The 21,631-nt window shown below is 40.0% G+C and overlaps 1 protein-coding gene across 7 annotated transcripts in view; it reads left to right on the plus strand.

The window, feature by feature from the left end:
- Nucleotides 1-21,631, plus strand: part of PCDH15 (protocadherin related 15) — a 1,356,473-nt gene that overhangs the window by 1,110,340 nt on the left and 224,502 nt on the right. For all 7 annotated transcript variants that reach the window (XM_048859211.2, XM_075130916.1, XM_048859220.2 and 4 more), the window contains 2 exons: nt 14,511-14,816; nt 15,509-15,733. In XM_048859211.2, the coding sequence (XP_048715168.2) occupies nt 14,511-14,816; nt 15,509-15,733 (531 nt within the window). The remainder of the gene's footprint in view (nt 1-14,510; nt 14,817-15,508; nt 15,734-21,631) is intronic.

A 21,631-nucleotide genomic window follows, 5' to 3' on the forward strand; every position in this document is an offset into this window, starting at 1 on the left:
GCAGCTATAATACCATCTCTAGATCAAGGGAATTGGTTCACGACCTACAGGATGGATATTTTCATATTGTGATGCATCCTTCTCACAAGAGTTTTCAGTGCTGTGTGGTCAGCCAGGAACACTTCCAATATCTAAGGCTCACTTTTGGACTGCCTACTGCCCCCAGAGTTTTGAAAAAGGTACTAGTGGTGGTAGCCATTCAACTATGACAGTGAGGAGTAATCATCTTTTCTTATCTTGACAACTGGCTCCTCGAGGGCCCCTCACACACCTAAGTTCTTTTGGCAGTGAGGAAAGCTATGGTAGTATTTGATGAGCTCGGACAACTCAACAAAGTAAAAGTCCACTTTGATAACTATACAGCAAGTAAAGGTTTTAGGAGCCTCCTTAGATGCAACATCATCTAGAGTTTTCTTGATGACAGATAGGTTTATAAAATAATAATAATAAAAATAATAATTAATAATTAATCTGATTTGCTGGTCCAAATGTGCCCACAAACAACAGCCAGAATTTGTCTGCAGCTCCATGTGAGCCTTCACCTTTGTCGCGCTTTATGCCAAGTTGCATATACGCTGCTTTCAAGGGTTGAGAACTGTTTATATCCCCAGCAAACACAGTCTGAATAAACTAATATCAGTCCTTCATGAGACTCTAGAGTTACTGAAAAGATCCAGGCAATTTCTGTGCTGGAGAAATTCACTCTGCTTCCCTACCATAGCATCAGATGCAGCTCTTGTAAGATGGGAAGCTCATCTTCGAACAAGAATCCACTCTCCAAATCAACCTCCTGGAACTCAGAGTGGTCAGATTTGCCTGCAGACACTTCATTCCCACGATAAAGGGCCAATCTGTGAAGATAATGACAGACAACAGAGACAGCATTTACTCTATAATCTCCAAGGAGGTGCAAGATCCCCTTCCCTTTGTGCAGAAACAATAAAATTATGGAACTGGTGCTTAGCCCATCACATTTTCATCTTGTCCTCATTCTTACTGGGTATTCAGATCACCATAGCTGATGGTTTGAGCAGATACTTTTGCTTGGACTATGAGTGGGAATTCAACAACCTGATTCTCAACTGTATATTTCTTTCTTGGGGTTTCCTGGAAATAGACCTCTTTGCCACCACCATCAATGGCAAGTGATGAATGTTCTGCTCAGGGGTGGGGGGTATCATTTTCTGGAAGATGCCTTCCTCATCTTCTGATTGAGGAATCTCCTCTATGCCTATCCTCTGATGATGATGCTCCTCAGAGTCTTAAACAAAATCGATAAGGACAGAGCCAAGGTCATCCTAATTGCACTGACTTATCCAAGGCAAATTTAGTTCCCCTGCTTGATACATCTCACATCTTGTCTGGCACTATACCTACCAACCATTCCTGACCTGCTAACTCAAGATTCAGCATTTGTTCTTGACCCCATTTTGAACACAATGTGTCTCAAGGTTTGGTTTCTAGATGGTTCTCTGGAAAGTACCTGTGGCAGAAATATGCTAAGGTGCCACATGGACTCCAGCCTGCACCTTCTCAGAACACTGTGCCTTTGTACATGCCTATAAGGCGGACGTTGCTTTTGGCTCTTCAGTTTTGCAAACAGTATTAGACCAGGCTCCAAACCACCCATCTTCTTTAGGGAGTACTGCTTGGGAATCACTTAAAGTGGAGCACTTTAGGGACATTACTCAAAGAAGGAGAAGATACTTACCGTATATGGTAAATGGAGTTCTTTGAGATGTTTGTTCCTATGGGTGCTCCTCTCCCCACCTTCCTTGCCTTCTGCTTTGGAGTCTGGCCTTGATAGGACTTTGTGAAAGAAAAGGAACTAAGAGTAATTCTTCGGACACTGCTGTACATACCCTCAGTATGGGGCACAAGGATAGTTAGGGTACATGTGCAGACTGAATGTCACTGCTACCAAAAGTCTCGTGGGGGCAAGCACACCTGAAATGTAGCACCCATAGGGACAAAGATCTCCAAGAGATCCAGCTTCTGCACAGGGTAAGTAATCTTTTTTTCAGTATATTTTGAGAGTGTTTGAATCTAGGGCTTTGGTTTAGACCATTTAAAATATAGAAGTAGCCTTGAAGTTTCAAGTTAGATCTGAAATTCTCCATAAACTGGATTATTTAGGATCAGGGATTTTGATTTTGACCCACATGTAGTAGAAACAAAAAGCTAATTTAGATCAGCCTTACCTGATTAGATAAGAGATTTCCCTGAAAAAGTGAATGACAGATTAATGAATTATCATGTGCTACTTCAATGGCCTGTTTTATTTCATGTATTTTAGAACCTATAACCAACTCATTAAGTGCACTGTAATAATTCTGTATATTTAAAGCATCTGATTTCTGCTGCAGTTTGGCATTGAATTCCATGACATGCTGGAAATTCTCTAGCACATGCAAGTTAAAATATTGATTAAATATGAAAAAGAATAACAAATACGTTATTCCTTTATTTGCTCAAATTATTATTTGTCCTTTGTATATTTTACAGTCCTATAATCAATCCTGTAATCCTATAATAAAAGGTGGTCAGAAATTACAGATGTTTTCTCCATTACATAATTCAGAAGAATCAAATTTAGGCTGTGATCAACTCCTCACAGATGGACCCTTGCATTTAGATAGGTCCTGTATGAGTAAAGTATTTTCAGCAGCATCTTAGACTTTACCGCAGAATCTGTATGCCTTATCCTATCCCACTGAATTCAATGGGCACAAATTGAAGCCTGATATAATTAGTCACCACAACAAAACCACCATAGGTGTTAGCATGATGTGGAGGTTTCTGATAAAATAATTAACAATGCTGAAATTTCAGTTATCATCACTATGTTTCAGAGTTAACATCCTGTTAAGATGAATTGCACAGTTCATACATCTCAGAGCTGTCTTCAGGCTGTTTGAAAACTCAGGAAGATACTTCTTTGGTTTACAGTTGATTAACATTCATAAGGCTTTCTTTACAAACATTAAAGACTAGAATCTTGAAACATTATCTTTGAAAACTCATGGCAATCGGGGGAGGTCCCGGACAACTGGAAAAAGGCTAATGTAGTGCCCGTCTTTAAAAAAGGGAACAAGGAGGATCCTGGGAACTACAGGCCAGTCAGCCTCACCTCAGTCCTTGGAGAAATCATGGATCAGGTCCTCAAGGAATCAATTCTGAAGCACTTAGAGGAGAGGAAAGTGATCAGGAACAGTCAGCATGGATTCACCAAGGGCAAGTCATGCCTGACTAATCGAATTGCCTTCTATGATGAGATAACTGGCTCTGTGGATGAGGGGAAAGCAGTGGACATGTTATTCCTTGACTATAGCAAAGCTTTTGACACAGTTTCCCACAGTATTCTTGCCAGTAAGTTAAAGAAGTGTGGGCTGGATGAATGGACTATTAGGTGGATAGAAAGCTGGCTAGATTGTCAGGTTCAATGGGTAGTGATCAATGGCTCCATGTCTAGTTGGCAGCCGGTATCAAGTGGAGTGCCCCCAAGGGTCGGTCCTCGGGCTCGTTTTGTTCAATATCTTCATTAATGATCTGGAGGATGGTGTGGATTGCACCCTCCGCAAGTTTGCAGACGACACTAAACTGGGAGGAGAGGTAGATACGCTGGAGGGTAGGGATAGGATACGGAGGGACCTAGAAAAATTAGAGGATTGGGCCAAAAGAAATCTGATGAGCTTCAACAAAGACAAGTGCAGAGTCCTGCACTTAGCACGGAAGAATCCCATGCATCACTACAGACTAGGGACGGAGTGGCTAGGCAGCAGTTCTGCAGTAAAGGACCTAGGGGTTACAGTGGACAAGAAGTTGGATATGAGTCAACAGTGTGCCCTTGTTGCCAAGAAGGCAAATGGCATTTTGGGATGTATAAGTAGGGGCATTGCCAGCAGATTGAGCGACATGATCGTTCTCCTCTATTCAACATTGGTGAGACCTCATCTGGAGTACCGTGTCCAGTTTTGGGCCCCAAACTACAAGAAGGATGTGGAAAAATTGGAAAACATCCAGCGGAGGGCAACAAAAATGATTAGGGGACTGGAACACATGACTTATGAGGAGAGGCTGAGGGAACTGGGATTGTTTAGTCTGCGGAAGAGAAGAATGAGGGGGGATTTGATAGCTGCTTTCAACTACCTGAAAGGGGGTTCAAAAGAGGATGGATCTAGACTGTTCTCAGTGGTAGCAGATGACAGAACAAAGAGTAATGGTCTCAAGTTGCAGCGGGGGAGGTTTAGGTTGTATATTAGGAAAAACTTTTTCACTAGGAGGGTGGTGAAACACTGGAATAGGTTACCTAGGGAGGTGGTAGAATCTCTTTCTGTAGAAGTTTTTAAGGTCAGTCTTGTCAAAGCCCTGGTTGGGATGATTAAGTTGGGGATTGGTCCTGCTTTGAGCAGGGGGTTGGACTAGATGACCTCCTGAGGTCCCTTCCAACCCTGATATTCTATGAACATAGTTGAAACATAAATGAAAGGTTGGATTCTAGAGCAGAATCCTGTTACAGTAGATGGAGTCAAGAATCATAGAATGCACATAGCATTGGATATATTTTTTGTAAGTAAGCTGAAAGGAAGTGGTATGATTTTAGTCCTAGGCCTTTTGCAAGTTTTTTTTTAAATCATATACTACTTTATAAGCATAGCATCTGTATCTGAGTTACCTTCACTGTGTAAGACACAAATGAGAATGGTCACATGGATCAGAAAATAGCAGCTACCACGGAGTCTTCAAAATAACTTACTTATTATACTTCTCAATTAACATAATTAGATTAGAGAGCCAGCAGCATATGTATCACCTTTAATAACAATGAATCAAATAGATGAAATATTGTATTTAGGAATTTAGGGTTCGACTTAACAGATAAATGTAAATATTCACACGGAAAGTAAAGAGCATAGGCTAAATGGATTCATAGATAAAATGCTGGCCTTACTTCCCTGACATGACGCTTCCTGCCTAACCTAATTACCTAATAAAGATCTCTTCACAACTAGTAACTGAATACTGAGAATAATATGGCTAAGCATTTGGAAATAGTTAATCCTATTAAACATATTGTGACCAAACTAGTAGGAATTTGCAAGACCATGGCATATGCCGGCAGGACTAACTCAGCTCACAGAAGGGTTTTTCAAACTTTTTTTTATAGACTGGGACCACATGTTAATAGCGAAATTGTTTTATAAACTAATTCCCTGCTTCCTGTTTGTGATTGTGTGCACTCCCTCACCCCCACCCTTTTGTGATAATAAAACTCCTTGTGGTAACTAAACAAGTATATATGTGAAATTAGGGGAAATATTAATGATTTCTTATCCGTCTTAGTGTGATGTAAGAGCTGCAAACAAGAACAGCCAGTACCATGTTACCATTGAGTGCTTCACAGACTAGAGTTCTGGAACTGCTTTTCTACAGATTATAATGCCCTTAACTGGTCTTAGACTCTGTTGGAAACAATTTTCGTATAAAAATAGTATATTGTATATGCCCAAAATATGTGATTCTTTGAGAAAATCGGTGAAACTTCATTTTCATCTTTAAAAATGGTTAATTATCTCTGTAGTTACAAATTGTTAACTAAATAAGACCAAATGAATTTGCTAAATTTATATTTTGCTACAGCTTTTTTATGTCAAAACCAATTTTGATTGTCTGAAATGTAATATCACATAACGATACTCCTGTATGCTAAATTGTATTTACTATGGAAAGTACTCTTTTAGGTTAGTTATTTTCTTTCATAAGACTGATTCTCATAACTCATACTTGACTTTAGCCCTCAAAATGTTAAGCTATGACTATAAAAGTTTATATATAAAAGTTTGTAAATAAAGGATGACTGGAGTATCTCATAGTATGAATTCAAATATATATTTGTTTAGAAATTTATATCTCAATAGATCATGACAGCTCTTGTCCCCTTCTCTATCTGCTTTAGGGTCACTCCAGCAGTGCAAAGTAGCGGGAAAACCAGTGGATCCATTTCACTGCAGATACACATCTGGAAACATTCCAGGCTGCCACAGTAGATCATGCAATACCCCTGCCAAAATCATGACTCAAGCTCCAAAAATCACAAGAATGATTTAAAATCATGACGTTGCATGGTGACAGGTTTCAGTGGTAGCCGCATTAATCTGTGTCAGCAAAAAAACCAAGGAGTCCTTGTGGCACCTTAGAGACTATCACCTCCTTAACAAATTTGTTAGTCTCTAAGGTGCCACAAGGACTCATAATTTTTTTTTTAAATCATGAGACTTTTAAAAAATAATCATTTGGAATTCTTTTGGTTTGTCTTCTGATTTCTAAGACTTTAAAGTACACTCTAGTCACATTTTTAGGCTATTTGCTGCAACCATGAGAGAGAAAATTTTGCATCTTGTTAAAATAAAGCTGAGATTCTCACAATCTCTTGACTCCAAATGTTATGAGAGTTAACAATAATGAGATTTGGATTTATGGTCCTACTTTAACTAGAGTTAATTCCTTGCCAGTGAACATAGTTACTAACACAGTTGTAACGGTGGTCCGGATACTCCACAAATGTTTGTTTCAGTACACAAATGTTTTTGCGATTTACCTCAGGACTTAGCATTAGCAATTAATAATTGGCTGACTTCTGGGGTAAACCAGACTGAAACAAGTGTGTCTAGAGAAGCATTTACAATTGTGCTAGTTAAGTTAATTGCCAATCATTTAGTTCAGGTTAAAACAGGACCAACAAACTCCTGTAAAGGCTGGAACCCTAAGTACCCCAGTATTCATGCCCTACACACTACTGCAATAATATCTAGCATAATATTATAATAGTATAAATTATTCCTTATGAGGTATCATATGAAAGCTTATAACATACTGGTTCCTAATATCATTGTAAGATGCATGTGTTAACATTATATGTGAAGTTATGAATTCTCTCTCTATGATATTATTAGAACTTGGTAAAGACCAGACAGCCCACCTTAGGTAAAGGTGATAAACAGGTCTTTCCTAGACAAAGGAATGTGGGTTTATTTCAGTTTACATAGTAGTAAACAAAGCCATCAGGGTAAACCAGCAGTGGTTATCCTGATCCTGAACGTGAGAGACAATATTAACAAGGCTCCTGCACCTCAGAGAGAGACAGGAGATTGAATCCTCAAGAGGCCTTCCTGATTTATAGGACTAAAGCAACCCCTTTGTGGATCTAAGGAACAGAGAGAGACTCCATCTTTTATCCTTCACCTTAGGAGACAAAGAAAGTAAGTAATTTGACATCTGTGCTGGGTACCGGACAGACTGGTCAGTAAAAGCTGGAAAGGAGATTGTGGGTGAGAGAAAAATGATCTTGAACTAAGACTGTATCTTGCTAGATTAAGTTGTAGGGTTTAGATTAATATTTGCACTTTTATTTGCTTTTGTAACCATCTTTGCCTTTTTCTTTTACTTGGTGTCATAAATATAAAGGGAAGGCTAACCACCTTTAAATCCCTCCTGGCCAGAGGAAAAAACCCTTTCACCTGTAAAGGGTTAAGAAGCTAAAGATAACCTCGCTGGCACCTGACCAAAATGACCAATGAGGAGACAAGATACTTTCAAAGCTGGAGGGGGAGGGGGAACAAAGGGTTCTCTCTGTCTGTGTGGTTCTTCTTTTGCCGGGACCAGAGCAGGAATGCAGGTCAGAACTCCTGTAAAAAATCAGTAAGCAATCTAGTTAGATATGCGTTAGATTCTGTTTTGTTTAAATGGCTGATAAAATAAGTTGTGCTGAATGGAATGTATATTCCTGTTTTTGTGTCTTTTTGTAACTTAAGGTTTTGCCTAGAGGGATTCTCTATGTTTTGAATCTGATTACCCTGTAAGGTATTTACCATCCTGATTTTACAGAGGTGATTCTTTTACCTTTTCTTTAATTAAAATTCTTCTTTTAAGAACCTGATTGCTTTTTCCTTGTTCTTAAGATCCAAGGGTTTGGATCTTTGTTCACCTGTGCAAATTGTTGAGGATTTTTATCAAGCCTTCCCCAGGAAAGGGGGTGTAGGGCTTGAGGGGATTTGGGGGGGAAAGACATTTCCAAGTGCGTTCTTTCCCGGTTATATTTCGTTAGATGCTTGGTGGTGGTAGCAATAAAGTCAAGGGACAAAAGGTAAAATAGTTTGTACCTTGGGGAAGTTTTAACCTAAGCTGGTAAAAATAAGCTTAGGGGGTCTTTCATGCAGGTCCCCACACCTGTACCCTAGAGTTCAGAGTGGGGAAGGAACCTTGACACTTGGTATCACTTAACCCATGATCTTTTGTTATTAAACTTGCTCTGCATTCATTATAAATCACAGTGCTGTGTGAGTTCAATACTGTGTGAGTGCTTCTAGAAAGCTAACAGGCTGAAGTGTTTTACTGTTTCTGTAAAGGTCCAGTGAGAGAGACTGGTCCCTTCAGTAGGACGATTTGGGGATGAGTTCGGGGCTGGAAGGGTACTAGGTCAGCCTGCAAGGAGTAACCAGATTGGGCAAAGTCAGGGTGAGGCTTGTGAGCAGCTAGCAGGTTGTTGGGGTCAAAGCTCTGAATCAAAGCTGCACAGCCACAAGACATCCAGGGTTACAAGGCAGATTAAACATACTGTGTCCAGTCTCAGGAAGGTTTCCTTCTAGTGACACCATTGTGGCAAGGTGTGACAGACATCAAGGAAATGCCAAAAGATCTGTGAACCCTGGCACATTATCCTATTGTTGTTTTAATTGTTAGCCTCACCCACCCGTACATACCTAAAGTCTATAGGACCAGACCCTCAGCTGATGTAAATTAGAACTATGACAATTTACAGCAGGTATGGATCTGGTGTATAACGTTTAGACAGTGTCACAGTTCTTCCCCACTCTGAACTCTGGGGTACAGATGTGAGGACCCGCATGAAAGACCCCTAAGCTTATTCTTACCAGCTTAGGTTAAAACTTCCCCAAGGCACAGATTCCCTTCTTGCCTTGGGATCACTGCCACCACCAAGTGATTTAACAAACAATCAGGGAAAGAACTACTTGGAGTCCTATTTCCCCCAAAATATTCCCCCAAGCCTTTCCTGGGGATGCTTGAGAATAATATCCTCACCAATTGGCTAAAAAGGAACTACAGACCCAAACCCCTGGGTCTTAGAACAATAGAAAAATCAGTCAGGTTCTTTAAAAGAAGGATTTTATTTAAAGAGAAAAAGGTAAAAGTATCACCTCTGTAAACTTAGGCTGGTAGTTAACCTTACAGAGTAGCAGAAAATTCAAAGAGCACAGAGGAACCCCCTCTAGCCTTAGTTTCAAAGTTACAACAAGACAGGGATAAACCTCCCTGTAGCAAAGGGAAAATTCACAAGTTGAGAAAACACAGGTAAACTAATATGCCTTGCCTGGCTGTTACTTACAAGTTTGAAACAGGAGAGACTTGTTCAGGAAGATTTGGAGAACATGGATTGATGTCCGGTCCCTCTTAGTCCTAAGAGCGAATGGCACAGAAAAACAAAGAACCCAAAACAAAACCTCTCCCCACACCCAGATTTGAAAGTATCTTTTGTTCCCATTGGTTCCTTTGGTCAGGTGCCAACCTGGTTACTTGAGCTTCTTAACCCCTTACAGGTAAGGAGGAATTTAGGCTACCCCTATGGTTATGACAGACAGGTATCCTAGTTACTTGCTTAAACTTGGTTTATCATTGCTTAGTATCAGTTTGTCAAACCATTTGTCTGAGGGCTGTTATCACAGATAAATAGCTTCAGTATTTTCTTATTTTTCTATTTATAAGATTATAATGCTCCTTTCTCAATGATCAATGGTGTATATTTGTACATAAATGTGTTAGCAAATATTTTTATACACCAAATAATGTAACTGATGTCTCACTAAATGCATAGTATATTATAAATTAGGGTCCTAAATACAACATGGATATTACAAGGCATTTAATTAATTAATTAACGAATTAAAAAGAGAGAAGAAACAGAGGAGGGATTCTCCTTCCCACTACAACTCCTGTACACTGATATAAAACCTCTTAACTGTCCAGGGGAGAATTTCCCTAGCACGGGCACTCCATAAGACATCTGTAGGCTACCTCGCACAGGAACTGTTGCAAACCCCAGTGTAGGGGACAGGGCCATGGGACATGAGGTTATGACCATTCTGAGGACCTCCAGTTTGCAGTTCTACCCATAGGCAGCCCAGGAAGAGGAACTGTAATTTAGAAGAGCTTTGAGCTACTTTTATTTATGCACCAGCCCAGAATCCCAGGACTCTTCCCTTTCTCTCTCCAGGGCTCCACCTGTGTGTGCTGCTCCTCCAAGAACAGCAGCACATAATCCCTTCCCAGTTATTGGATAATATTTAGAATAGAGCAGCAGTGTTGATGGTCTGTATTTATCCCTGGCTTACATCTCTTGACTTCAGTCAGTGAATTTTGGGTGAAGGTGGTTTTGTGTCTTTTACATGGATAATAATACAAGCTATAGGGTGGGAATTTTACTAGACAAAGTATATGTAATTTTTATTAAGGGAACTATTTCAGGGTTTCATTAGAATATTCTTTTTAACCTTGGACTCTTGTCCTGTAGAAATACTGAACTAGTATGTAGCAATGCACAGAGGGACTATAATAAATTAATACTGGGCCTGATTTTGATCTTTCACCAATTTTACATAGGTGCAACTGCATTGACTTCATTCACAGAACATCTGATTATTTGCATGCCGCTATAAATGAGATAAGAATCAGGACCAAGCATTGATATTCCTGTGAAACTTGTAAAATAAGTGTATGTCCAGAAACATAAACAATTGATTTTACAAAATGAGCATTCATGGCTTTCAGGAAACAGGGTCCAAATGTTAAGGTTTTGGGCTGTCATTTAAAGTGAGCACCATTAAAAATATAGTAATCTTTTGAAAATTTTATTTTCTTGTTAGAGAGAGAAATAAACTTTACACCGTTTAATTTAGTAGTTTAATTTTCTACAGCAATAAATCTTTTCCCAGATCACTATTGTTATCTTAAAGAGGGCTGATTGTAATCCAGCTAGCAGCTGTTTAATTGCTATCATGTGGCTCTGGCTTAAACTGAAGTCATTTAAACATATACCTCAGCCTCATACACGTCTGACATGGATTAAGACTGTGGAAATGCAGCTTGCTGCTCCTATCTCAGCTAAAATCCCAATACCATACTCTGTATTTCCTCTATGCTTACTTATCCCCAAACAGATTTTTTTTATTTATTTTGCTTTTCCAAGTTTTAGTTTTCTCATCAACTAGCTGATGTCATCACCTTTTCTGGTAATTCTCCAGTGTCTCATCCACTGAGATCTTTCTTCACAAAACCAAACTACGTACATGGGAGTAGAAGCACTTGCAAACTAAGTAGGCACAGATCAGATGCAGGTTGTAAGATGCTGATTACAAAGATGTGTTAACTATAGATAGATCATTATAAAGTTGCAGCCACTACTGCTTATTGAATTGATGTAGTATAAGGGGGAAAGAGTATGCTTTTTCTTGTTAACCATTTTAATTAACTTTTAATTGATTTCTAGGAAGATAAATTGTTTCATTATAGTGTCTCACACCGAACACTTTGGTAGGATATTAAACATTCATGAAAACTTCCTGATAGTAGTGCTGATAATCAGAGATTTTTGTTTTGTTATTTTCCTGAACTTCTGGAGGCTCATTTAAGCAAATGAAGCTACCTTGCTCACAAAATACACTTAACTTAAATGACATTATTCATGACTTCATTTAATTAACAAAGAGGAAAGAGAACAGGCCAACACTCAAACTATGTTAAGACTGTAGTAGTTAATATGAGATGATTATCTGAATTGCATGCCCTCTACTAAAAAATAAAATGGATACCACTTATATGTAGGCAAGTTTATTTTGCCAATATTTAGACTATCCTATGTATGGGTTGGATACACTAGTATGCGTAAAATAATGTTACCCAAAACTTGAACTAAACCAAATAATCACAAAAGTTGGAATACTATTTTAAAGTATTTTTTTTTCTTATGTATGTTCACTTCTTTCCGTGCTAAGGTGGAAGTGGAAGTGGAAAGTATAAAAAAAGGAGCCCAAGTCTGTCTCAGGGAATAGTGTTACAGGCCTGTTTGGAACTAAAAATGTCCAATTCTGTGTTGCATTCCACTCCAGGGCAATTTTTCAGACTGGAGTAGTTTAGATAAAGTTTGAAATATCTGGAATTTTTGGTGCTTATCTGGACTAAGTCGCTAAATTCTTTTAATTTCACGCATTGATAATCATTTGTTCTGTAGCTTTCTCCTGAAGATTCATCTATATCTCTTGTATAGTGCGCTGAAATTCTGAACTTAGAACAATTTATCTAGCAAATGGCAGGTTTCAGAGGAACAGCCGTGTTAGTCTGTATTCGCAAAAAGAAAAGGAGTACTTGTGGCACCTTAGAGACTAACCAATTTATTTGAGCATGAGCTTTCGTGAGCTACAGCTCACTTCATCAGATGCATACCGTGGAAACTGCAGCAGACTTTATATACACACAGAGAATATGAAACAATACCTCCTCCCACCCCACTGTCCTGCTGGTAATAGCTTATCTAAAGTGATCAACAGGTGGGCCATTTCCAGCACAAATCCAGGTTTTCTCACCCTCCACCCCCCCACACAAATTCACTCTCCTGCTGGTGCTAGCCCATCCAAAGTGACAAAGTTTGCAGACCCAACATTTAAAAACTGGAGCAATTCTTTTGTTTTCTCTAGATTTCAGTTTACCATGTGAATGAAAATTATTCACATTCTTCAGTGTAACTGTAAGAACTATTTTGTGTGTTAAAATCAGTAACCTAGCACACTAGGGATTTTATGGTCTGAGTCATCCTACATCCTGTTTTAAATTACCTCAAAGATGTTTACACATTTGTGACATGATGCCAAGAAAATGCACAAAAACATGCTTGCAAATAATGCTATCAGCAAATATAGAATAAACCTTTCATGACATGGTTACTGTCTTGGTCATGTAAATACCAATAAAGTTTAAAGAACATAACCAGTAAATAAACTATAAAAATGATATGAAACTTCAAGGAGAAAGTGTGTAAAAGTACTAAAATAGTAAGAGTTGTAATAATAAATTAAAACACATAAGTTACCTCACTGAACACACCATTATTAATTTCTTGTATGCAGCCTGTATTCTGTGACACTTGAAATTAAATTGGAGTTTTCCTACTGATATTTAGTAGGAGCAGAAATGGGTTCTTGAAGACTTTTCTTCAGATTCAGCATCTCATAAGACATAGACCCAGATTCTTAGTTGTACTATTGGGCATTGCTGAGGCAGGGAAATCTCAGAGGCTCTGATCCAGAGGTCAATTTTCCATTGGCCCAGTACTTGGTACAGTTTCGAGCACTCAGTACTCTCTCAGCTATTTCCATTAAGAGTAGTTATGTCCATCAGAGATCATGACAACACAGCAGTATCCTGCTATGTGTCTAAACTTGGTGCTTGAAGATGGGTTGCGTAGGATGTGGCTATTCCAGTTCTGCATCAAATTGGAACTCCCCAATATTGGAGCAATTCTCAGCTGGGAAAATACAAAGGCATTATGGCCCCATTGCTCCAGTGGACTGCTTCAAGGGCTTGCAAGCATGGGGGAAGAGTCTGGCTGATATGCTCTTTCCTCAATTTGAGCATATGAATTCCCTTAACAGTAACTGAAATCAGAGACTTGCAATACAATGCACACATTCTCTTGTGGTTGCAGCAACATCTAAGTAAAGAGGGGCTGAATTAAAGGCATTATGGCAACTTAGGTACGCCCTCTCACTTGCTTTTGATTCATGCTACAACTTAAATGCATTTTGTGTGTTTAATTATACTGTACCATGGTCAACCAAATCATCAATATTGTCTGCTACAACAAGTTAATAGAATTTTTGCCAAGGCTGGTAAATGCCGTGATTTTGCAAAGCTGCAACTAAGGAATAATAATCAAAAATAATTATTTTTCAACACTAACATTTTTTGCTCAGAAGTAGGTTGAAGAGAACAAGAGGTGCTAAATTTAGATCTTTATGTAATATGTTGAAAGTGTTGTTTGTAAATAACTCATTGTGACTAATGAAATAAGGCCTGTTACGTGTGTTGTTCAAAAGAATTAAGAAGTCAGCAGACCCAATTAACAAAGTTTATTAACAATCACAAGGTTTGATGTAATATACATAGGCAAATCTAAGCTGCCCCGCTTTCCAAGATAATCCCTTCCATACTTATTCCAACAGTTTTCACAAACTAAATTCATACTGTATGTCAGGTGCAAGTGGAAACTTGAAGCCTCATCCACAAAACACTGAAGTCAATGGAAAGATTTCCATTGACTTCTATGTCCTTTGGATTCTTTTATATTAGAAAGTAGAATAAAAGACTCACTGATCATGTCTGAATCTAATCCACATACCTTTCAAATGTATTTTAAAACAATATGGCCTTTTCTTTTATTTTAGGCTACAGACCCAGATGCTGCAGTAAATGGCCAAGTACATTACAGCTTGGTAAACTTCAACAACATTTTCCGCATCACATCAAATGGTAGCATTTACACAGCAGTTAAACTGAACAGAGAAACAAGGGACTATTATGAACTTACTGTTGAAGCAACAGATGGAGCTGTGGACCCCCGACGTTCAACATTAACTCTGGCAATCAGAGTTCTGGATATTGATGACAACAGCCCTATGTTCACTAATGCCTCCTACACTGTCTGTGTTCCAGAAACTCTACCACCTGGCACAGTCTTCCTGCGAATAGAGGTAAGGCACTCTGGAGCAAAGAAAATGTTTTGTTAATATTATTTTGTGAGGCTGTTCTCATCTAACTGGTTGCCATTAAAACCAAAATAAGAGATTAAAAATGTGGGGGGAGACGTGATACCCAAACCTCCTTAAAGCCTTTTTCTCTTTGTGAAAATGTGATATTTGGCATAGGACAGGCAAGTGAAAAATATTAGAAGCATAGAGCTCACATTTCTACTAATTAATAAAAGCAATGATGGAAAATAAAAACACAAGTAGAGTACTGTTGAAATACTTTACAATGTGAGATTTTTTAAAATGTCAACTACATTTCTAAAATACATTTGCATTCTCCAGTGAGGCTCTACTATATTGATATTGCCAGTTTACTTTAGCCCCGAAGAGCTCAAATGTCCTTCAAATTTTTTATCCAAATCTCTTAATTAGGCAAGTAGAACATATCTTAATAGCAGCATCTGTTGACTCTCAGAGTTGGTTTTGAAAAAACGTTGGTTTCCTCAAGCCCACTGGAAATATATTTTGTTAAAATTAACAATTAAAATTATGAAAAAATATGAATTGCACCAAAGAAAGCAAATGTTCTTACTAATATCAGATAAATCAAATATATGTCCTGTAAAAATTGCGAACTGGTGTTTTCCTTGTGATGCTGCAGTTTTAGTTTTAAAGTAAATTCTCTTTTGCTGTAGGCAAAGGATGTTGACCTTGGTTCAAATGTTACCTATCGGATACGAACCCAGGAAGCACTGCCGTTTTTTTCATTGAACAAGTTTACAGGAGAATTATCACTTTTAAAATCCTTGGATTATGAGTCATTCTCTGGCACTGAGGCAACTTTCACCTTTTTAGTGGAAGCCTTTGATAGTGGAGGAACTATGCCTCCAGGACTTGCTACTGTCACTGTGAGAGTAAAGGTAAGAGTAAAACTTTGCAGTTGATAACATCATTTTCTCTGTTATACAATACCTCAGTAACTTTTAGAGGTCTTCCAACAGGATGCAGGAGCACAACAGTAATATCGTAGTTTTCTTTGTAGTTTGTCCTAACCCTCACTTTCAATTTATGTAGAGTTGTTGCCTTTTTATAGCAGTAACTTGTTCTCATTTAAAATGTACAGTGTATCACTATTGTAATTGCTTTGCAATTGCATACAGTTATGTGCTTGCTCATAGATTTATTACTTACAGGAATAGATCTGAGAATACTTCATAAATGAGTAAACATTTAATTCTTTATCATCCCCAAAAGGCTGGAATAAATACTTAATGGAAATGGTTTGAAAAAGTGACACCATCACATTTCAATTTAAGGTCATATAAATTGTAATTTCATTAACCATTCTTATGCATTAAGTGCTGATGCTGCACACTACTTATATTTCAATTTCTGCTGCATGAAGGCACAGCCTTACAAAAGAAAATAGCTTATTTTGTGCTTCTTTTACAATATTTAGTCCTTATTCTGCCAGTGACTTGCTGGCTGTGTGAACTTGAGCATTTAACTTTACCTCATCTCTCGGTGTCTTTCTTTTCCCATTTGTCAAATGGCAATAATGATCTTCCTATTTGTAAAGTGCTTAAAGATCCACTGATGAAGTATTATAGGAGAGCTTCTTAATAAGAGCTGCTATTTATTTTGTTACTAGTCATGATTTGTCTGATGCAAGGGCAGTGGGGACCTGGGTGAGAGCAGGGGCAAATCTGAGACTAACAGTGGAGGCGTTTGTAGTCAGGTTTCAGGCTCTGGGTCAGGATGCAAAGTCCAGCTTAAGCCAAGGTTGAAGCCAGGAGTTCAGGAGCAGGGAAAAGAAATGGACATGGCAGCTACAGAAGATCCACGCTGTTGCATGGACACTTCTTGGAATGCCTCTTACATTTGTATAGGGTGTGAAGGCGATCAGGAGCCACAAGGTTGCTGCCTGTCAGCCCCTTTGAGGTCGGACTTACCATGGTGTGTGTCCACATGGTTCACAAACTAGTCACAGCTGTTGCTGGGTGACAGTATGGAACTGTCAGCAGCCTGGCAGTTCTGCAGGACTGGGTTCTAGATTTGTGGGGTCTTACATTTTCTGAGAAGGCATTTTGGATTCTTTTATCAAGTGTCTGCTTCCTTGAGTTTTCATGACTGTGAATGAGCTGATTTTTGTGACAAAAGTGCCTTCTTCCTTCATTTTGTGTCATTTGGGTAGGAAGGTATGCAGGTAGGTCATCAGTGTTTTAGTTCAGGAATGGAAGTTTGCAGGTGAGAACCACATTGCAGAGTCATAAACTTTCAAGTCTGGAGATGTGAGTTCAGATTTGTCCTCCTTTGTCTGACTTGTCCTCATCCGTCCCTTCACGAATGCAAGTCGATGCCACACCATTCTGTTTTGTTGCAAGCACGTTCTTTCCATTTCTGGCCAGAGTTTTGTCATGGGATCAGTCTACCTCATTTTCGGCCTGCCCGGTGGTCGCTTGTGGTCTCTGGGTATCCAGTCACTGATGTGGGTTGTCCACCTATTGCAGTGGTGGGCAACCTGCAGCCTATCAGGGTAATCCACTGGTGGGCCGCTAGACACTTTGTTTACATTTGCATATGCAGTTCGCCGTTCCCGGCCAATGGGAGCTGTGGGAAGTGGTGCAGGCCAAAGGGACATGCTGGTCGCCATTTCCTGCAGCTCCCATTAGCCAGGAACGACAAACCGTGGCCACTGGAAGCCGTGGGCAGTCGTGCAAATGTAAACAAACTGTCTGGCGGCCCACCAGCGGGTTACCCTGCCGGACTGCAAGTTGCCCACCACTGACCTATTCTCTTGCCTGCGAACTACGTGACCCACCCATCTCCACTTTGCATCATACTTCACCTGCAGTACATCGCTCACCTCTTTATGCCATCTGATCTCCTCACTTGTTATGTGACACAGAGCGATATCTTACACATTTGCTTTTCCGTTGCTCTCTGGATGACTTTCTGGGTGCCAGAGAGTTCAGATTTAATTGTGGCCTTATATGAAATCTGTATGTTGGTTTTAACCTACTGTTTGGTTGATATTTATCCACACTGCAAATTGCTACGTGGGTTTGAATAATTTAACTTGATTGTCAGTTTATCTTCTGTTCTACTCAGAGCAAAGAAATTAGCATCATGCACCTTCCCTGGCCAGCCCACAGTGATCTCAGTGAAGCACCTCTGGTGATCCACAGTCCTGCTTGTATAACCATAGAAAAGTAGCCTGTTCCGTTGATGTACTCTGTGGTAAGGTGGGCTGGTGCCAAACCAGGGATATGTGTGTGCTGTCTATCGCCCCACCAGTTTCCTGCATAGCTGCACTTCCATCCAGCGTGTCCTGCACACTTCCATAGCTGCACTTCCATCCACTGTGTCCTGCCTGCTGCGCTCCTGGGGGAATTCTGCACCACTGCACATGTGCAGAATTTATGTCCCCTGCAGTTCTCTTTGTTTCCCTGTAGAAAAATGACTTTCTGATGGGGAAGCAAAGGGAAGTCACAAGGGTAGTCATGCAACCCTTCCCAGAAGTATGTTTTGTTTGTCCAGGGCAGCAAACAGAGAGGTAAATCACTCTGAGGCAGGGGGCAGGACTGCGGAAGACCCAGCTGGTGGCTCCTACCCTGTGCCGGGCTCAGCTGCTAGTCCGGGCTGGGCTGGGGAGAACAGGATTTCCTTTTCCCCTGCATGGCATCTGGGGCCGGGTCAGACCCACCCCCAGATTTCTCCCCTGGCTTCAGGAAGCTCTGCAAATACCCCCGCACACACACTTCCTGTGCCCATCGCTCCTCAGCTGCACGGGAAGGATCGATGTACAGGGAGCTGCTCCCCGCATCTGCCCAAACCCCATGCATCCAGACCCCCTCATACCCAGACCCTCCTGCCAAGCCTCAACCCCCCGCACTCGGAATCTCTCCGATGAGCCCCAGCACCTGGACTGCCCCGATGAACCACCCACACCCAGATCTTCACCCACCCAGCCCCAACCAGTTGCACCTGGATCCCCACCCCACTGAGCCCCACTCCCCCAGTATTTGGACCCACCATTGAGTCCCCCACACCCAGACCCCCACTGCCAAGCTCTATCCCCCATGCTGAGATCCAACCACCTCACCTGGACCCCCTGCAGAGTCCCATTACTATGGCACTGAGAACCCTCCAACAAGCCCCTCTGCACCCAGATCTCCACTGAGCCGCCTTCACCCAACTTGCCCCACACAGAACCCTCTCAACCCACTCTTGGATCCTCCCTTGCTGAGCCTACCTGGTGTAGCTGGCATGGAGGGGCAGGGCTCTGGGTTGTTTCTGGGGCAGGCCCCATCCTTGCACTATATCAGGGTTGGGTGCAGCCTCACCGCTGAGTCCATATCCTGAGCGGGGGGCTGCACAGTGATCTCCCACCTCTGTACAGCCAGTGGCCTGTGCTCCCCAATGCCATGCTGGAGCCTCCACATTTATTTGACAAATACAATTTGCAGAATTTTAAAATATTGTGCGCAGAATTTTAATTTTTTGGCACAGAATTTTTAGGCGCAAAATGCCCTCAAGAGTAATACTGCCAAGAGTAACAGTGATGTGTGGTAGGAGACAATTAATGACGCTTCATGTTTGCCTGATAACAGCCCCTAGTATGGATTTTCCAGCTCCAAAATGATTTCCCATTGACCAGTAGCAATCTGGCATTCCAGAATGTGATCACCACTTGTTTTTCCACTGTCAATGCAGTTCTCATTAGGATGTCCCTGAGCTGGAGGGCTGGTGTGAACTCAGCACACAGATCCAGAAATGTGGCCTTTCACATCCAAAAGTTATGCAGCCACTGCTCATCACCCCATTCCGAGACAATCCCACCAGCCAGTGCCCATTTCTTCGGGCCAGAAGCAGTGCTCCACTATCTGCAGTTGCTCCATGAACACCAGCAACCTTGAATCATTTTTTGCTATGTCCCGTTGCAAACTGTCTTTGAAGAAATTGTCATGTCCCCATTGTTACAGTACTTCCTGTGTGTCTGCAAATACAGGAGAATCATTCATCCAGTATTTGAAACGTTCATGAGGGTAGTGCAGAGTTTCTCTCAGAGATGGTGGGCACGAAAAAATGCCATGCTTATTTGTGGGATTTTCAAAAAATGGCACAAAATTATGGTATATGTGTAGCAGTATGGGATGGAGAAAGCTGCATACCGGAAACTTGAGTCCAAAGATCAAATAAAGTAAGATCAAGTAAAGGAAACCAAGATCCCTGGGCAAGTCATTTCTATTTTTCAGAATACGTAGCAAAAATTTCCCAAAAGACATTGTGCCGGATGGCAGTGCATGGCACATTGAGTTATCTACCTGTGGTGCACTGCACTTTGCATTGACATGCAAGCAGTCAAATGCTGCTTGAGAACTTATTAGAGTTTAATTAAAGGATATTTATTTTCTGTATTTGGCATCTGATGTTGACAATATGAGTTTAAATGGTTATAAAGCTTTAACTTTTTGAAGCTCAATGGCTGCTGCCATTAAATAATTGTTTGACTCCTCCCCCCATAATTTTGCACAACTAGGAAAATTTAAATAGTTTAAAAAAACGCTTAAAAATAAATCTGTTGTTCAATTAAATTATTTTGAAAGATAAAGGGGAAAAAAAGACTGCTAAGCCTAACTATGCTGTCCTGCCTACAAGGTAGTGAGCCCCTTTTGCACCTACTGTTTGACTTAATTAGGAGTTGATGGTTTTCACCCCTTCTCCGGAGTCATTTCAGTATCTTGTGCTAATGGAGCTATGGTTTCTAAGTTTCTGAAGTAACAATTTATTGAAACACATTTTTTATTTTTTGTTCTTTCTCATACTTCCAAAGGATAATTTTCTTCCCAGAGCCTAATGATTCTGTTAAATATTTGTATAAATAACATTTCTAGGCATAGGTTTGGGGTGTCCAAAACAACAGAAGATCTGGTATAAATAACAAGTTTTAGCTAGCTGCAATTCACATATTTTAATGCTTTATATCTGTGCAGGGGGGAAATTGCGTAGAGTTACTGAAGAATTATTGTAATGTGTGTTGGTTTTGGTGGTGTACAAAGCCCCATGATTCAGACCAATTTAAAGAAAAAAATTGCAAAACATTTTGCACTGTTGGATATTTTGTCTCGTCTCCATATTTCCACTATGTCTACCGATTTATTTCTTCTTGCATATTTATTTTCTTTTCACAAATATAATTGGCATAGTAGCAATGGAAACTATAAAGTTATAATCAAAATCGTTGTGTTTGCTACATTGTACACATGCAAGTGTTATTCTAAGTGGCCTTTTTTTTCCAATTACTTACAGGAATTACTCCTCTGCTTACATATTTACATTAAACATAAGTTTAAATGGTCCTGATTTTCCTCTCATTAAAGAGGTATAAAGTGGCTCCATTGAAATCCTTGGAATTACACTTGTGCAAAACAAGTGTGAATGAAAGTAGAAACTATTTCAATTACTTTAGCAACACATTTATATTAACATAAAATCTATGGATCACTGAACATCAAACATAGTTGAAAAACTGGAACATTTAGCTCCAATAGAAATCCCTATTATGCACAACCTCTCCAAAGTCAATGTGAAATTAAGCAATTCTTGCTGTTTAAAGACAAATTCCAAAGTCTCAGTTCTACTTATTAGTTTGGGGCACCATCATGATAGCAGTGGTATTTTACAAAGGTCCTGAATCCCACTGAACTAAAGTTATTCACCCTATATAGTTTCCTGCCTCACCACATAAATCCTCTAACCCCAAGCCGTGCAGATGAGTTAACATAGCTAATATGTAAACATAAAACTGATTTTCA

Source organism: Caretta caretta, chromosome 7, assembly GCF_965140235.1.
Source record: "Caretta caretta isolate rCarCar2 chromosome 7, rCarCar1.hap1, whole genome shotgun sequence".
NCBI lineage: Eukaryota > Metazoa > Chordata > Testudines > Cheloniidae > Caretta > Caretta caretta.